Source organism: Pyxicephalus adspersus, chromosome 5 (assembly GCF_032062135.1).
Source record: "Pyxicephalus adspersus chromosome 5, UCB_Pads_2.0, whole genome shotgun sequence".
Taxonomy (NCBI): Eukaryota; Metazoa; Chordata; class Amphibia; order Anura; family Pyxicephalidae; genus Pyxicephalus; species Pyxicephalus adspersus.
Genome location: NC_092862.1, coordinates 145,787,998 through 145,790,988, shown reverse-complemented (window position 1 = coordinate 145,790,988; position 2,991 = coordinate 145,787,998). Strand labels below are relative to the sequence as shown.

At 38.7% G+C, this 2,991-nt stretch overlaps 1 protein-coding gene across 1 annotated transcript in view; it reads right to left on the bottom strand.

The window, feature by feature from the left end:
• Positions 1–225: 225 nt before the first annotated feature.
• LOC140331757 (cathelicidin-related antimicrobial peptide Na_CRAMP-like) overlaps positions 226–2,991 on the bottom strand; it is a 3,573-nt gene continuing 807 nt past the window's right edge. The window contains exons 2-3 of the mRNA XM_072413025.1: positions 2,545–2,649; positions 226–1,340 (exon numbers count right to left, since the gene is read on the bottom strand). Coding sequence (XP_072269126.1) covers positions 1,215–1,340; positions 2,545–2,649 — 231 coding nt within the window. The 3' untranslated portion in view covers positions 226–1,214. The remainder of the gene's footprint in view (positions 1,341–2,544; positions 2,650–2,991) is intronic.

The following is a 2,991-nucleotide window of genomic DNA, read 5'->3' as shown; positions in this document are numbered from 1 at the left end:
AATTCCTCTGAAATTCGCTGAGAAGTGTTCAAAACTCTCCTTTCAGTTCATATTTAAACAATGATATGTTCTGCCACCTAGTGGCCACCTGTCAGAGTGCACAGCTGTCGCTTTACAAAATGCTATGTGTATACATGAGAATTATGAGCACATTGATGGGGGAATAATTCATACCCCCCCCCCCCACCATGAGGTGCAAAGATCAGCTGAATAAGGGGTCTGAGATAGCAAAGAAAAAAGAAGAAACATTTAATTTTTACTGAATATGATAATAATGAACATTTTACATCACTGCTTCATATATCATACAATTTCCACATAAAATATTCAATTATCTTATTCTCTTAAATCTAATTATCTTCATGACTGGCTGGCAGTCTACAATTGTCTGTGAGTAAATCATTTATTGTTACATTGTGTTTATGTTTCAATGGCTTAAATCTGTGACTTTGATGACATCACTTAAACCCTACAAGTTGTTACTGGTAGGCGAGGGTAAAGCGTTATGTTTGAGTGCTCCTTTAAATGTGCAGAGAGTAGGAGCAAACCAAATAGGATGGGGAGACCATTCCAGAGAATCGGGGCGGCTCTAGAGTCAAATCTTAGAGCTGTTAATCCATTGACCCTTCATGTCAGAGGACTGGCCTGAAAACTGCTGGAGCAGTAAGTAATAAAATGATATAAAATATATGTAAAGAGGGCGGGGCCTGAAATCAATTAACAGCCCATTCAATTTATAGCTCTGGCTGCAATACTCACCTTCAATCTAGACTTTTCCCTTCAGTACTTATTTCTAACAAAGGATGGCAATAGACACAAGGGAGAGTAAAGGGGAATCATGTGACATCAGGGCACTGCCCCCTCGCCATCTCTGCATCCAATGACCTGACCGCTAGGAGGAGAAACTCCCAACTTGTTCACACGACCGGCCTGAAAAATGGATGAGTGCAATAAAAAAACAAAAAAAAAAGACGGCATATGGCGAATAGCAGATGGGGGGGGGCTGTAAAACAAAAATTAGGAAAGTATTTTTTTAATTTTTAGAGAGGGTTTCATAGGAATTAATAAATTTAATGCTACTTCTAGATTTTTAGATATTTTTAGAAATTTTAGATTTAGAAGGGAATGAGAGCGCCATCTTTTCATTGTGTATGAAACTAATGGGTGAGCATTGATCCAGCAGTGAGAGGGTTACAATGTATCTGCCATAAATTCTATCCCCAATCTGATGACAATTCCAGCCCACATACATTTTGCTGGCTGTCTTGGCTCTGGCAGGTCACCATGAGAATATCTTCATCGTCCTCCATGTGGAATTTTGCTGTGCAGAACTTCACAACCTGACAACACAGAATGATTTGTTATGAGATTTCCTAAATAAGACAATATTCAGAAAACAAATAGAGGGGTCCACCTATAAATGTCCCTTTAAATATGAGAAATACATCATACAAATTCTAATCAAGCTGACCAATTTATTATGACATGTGACTTGATTATAAATTATTTCCCCAATTCCTCAAATTTTTTACAGGTCTCCTATTAAATCAATAACTCGTTCTGCCACCTAGTGGCTAATCAAAATTGCACAGCTGTCACAATGGGAAATAAATAGAAAAAAAAAACAAATTTAATGAGCCAAACATATTGAAAAGGGAATACTTTATAAATAGAGTCCTTTGTGTTATCTTTGTATCTGTCTGTAAAAAGGAAGAGAAGAGAGAAGATCACCTGTCACCTTTAAGTCACCTTTGGATCTCAGTATGAAGTAATTTCTCTTGTATCTTGTCCTTGTCTGTTACCTTTCTCCTCATAAACCACAAAGTTACAGTCGCAGTGCTCACATTAAGAATTAATAGCAACAAGCACACAATCATACATGAGGAATAGATCAGGGTTGGTTCATACAGTCACTGTGCAATGGCTGCTGGAGGTGGTAAATATTTCTCCCTAAACACTAGAGGGCAGCAAAAAAGCTGAACTTTGGAGCCAAAAATCATTATCACCTGCAGTGACGCCCCCTCACTGCCGCAAGGATTAACTGCTCATTTTGATATTAGTGTGAATAAAATGATAGACGTTTCCTATTCCTCCTTCCTCCACCAGCTGGCGCTGTCCTCTGCTGTCTGATGCCGGAGTGCTGCTCCTTCATTGTGACGTCAGAGACCCCTTGCATTACAATGGGGCCCAATGCGGAAGTAAAGACCCAAATTCCCCGGAGTTCAGCTTTAACACCCTTAATGGTGTATCCTTTGCTGGGCAGATTTGTAATTCATTCATTTATTAATTTTCTTTATCAGAGATGCAACAGGAAGTGTCAGAAATCTCCAAGTAAAGAGCCCCCCATCATACTAACAGGTGACCCCATTAGAGGATTTCCATTCTGTTCTAATGACACCGGGAAAGAATATTGGCCAGGGTGACAACACAACTTACACAATTTAATATTCAAAAATTCTTCACTGATTTTTTATAATTTAGTAGTTTGTATCACCCTGAACAAACAATGTTTTTAATGTTCTACCAAAGGATCCGATTACTTACCCCACCCTCCTTGAACATGCAGTTATCTGCCATCTCCTTGTCACTTTTCTGGCAAATGGTTTCTTGTATTGGGAAGGAAAGTTGGTGAAAACCAGAAGATTCATCCTGAAAAAAAAAATAATAAAAATGTATTAGGAAAAATAAATAAAAACTGTATTCTGCAACTATTCTGGATCCATTAATAGGACAGAGGATGGAAGGGGAGGAATTTTATCCAGGGCAAGCTCAGTGCTGCCCTCTGTGTGACTGGTATGTCACTACAGCTCCGCCCACTCTGTAATACAATGTATCAGTAGAAGCTGAATGTGGGAGCAGAGTATGAAAGGGAAGACAAATGTAACTTTGTGTATCTTTGGCTACAATCTAAAGGTGCGTACACACTTCCAATTTTTATCGTTCCAATCGAACGACGAACGATCGATTGGGCAAAAAATCGTTCGTAAAAAA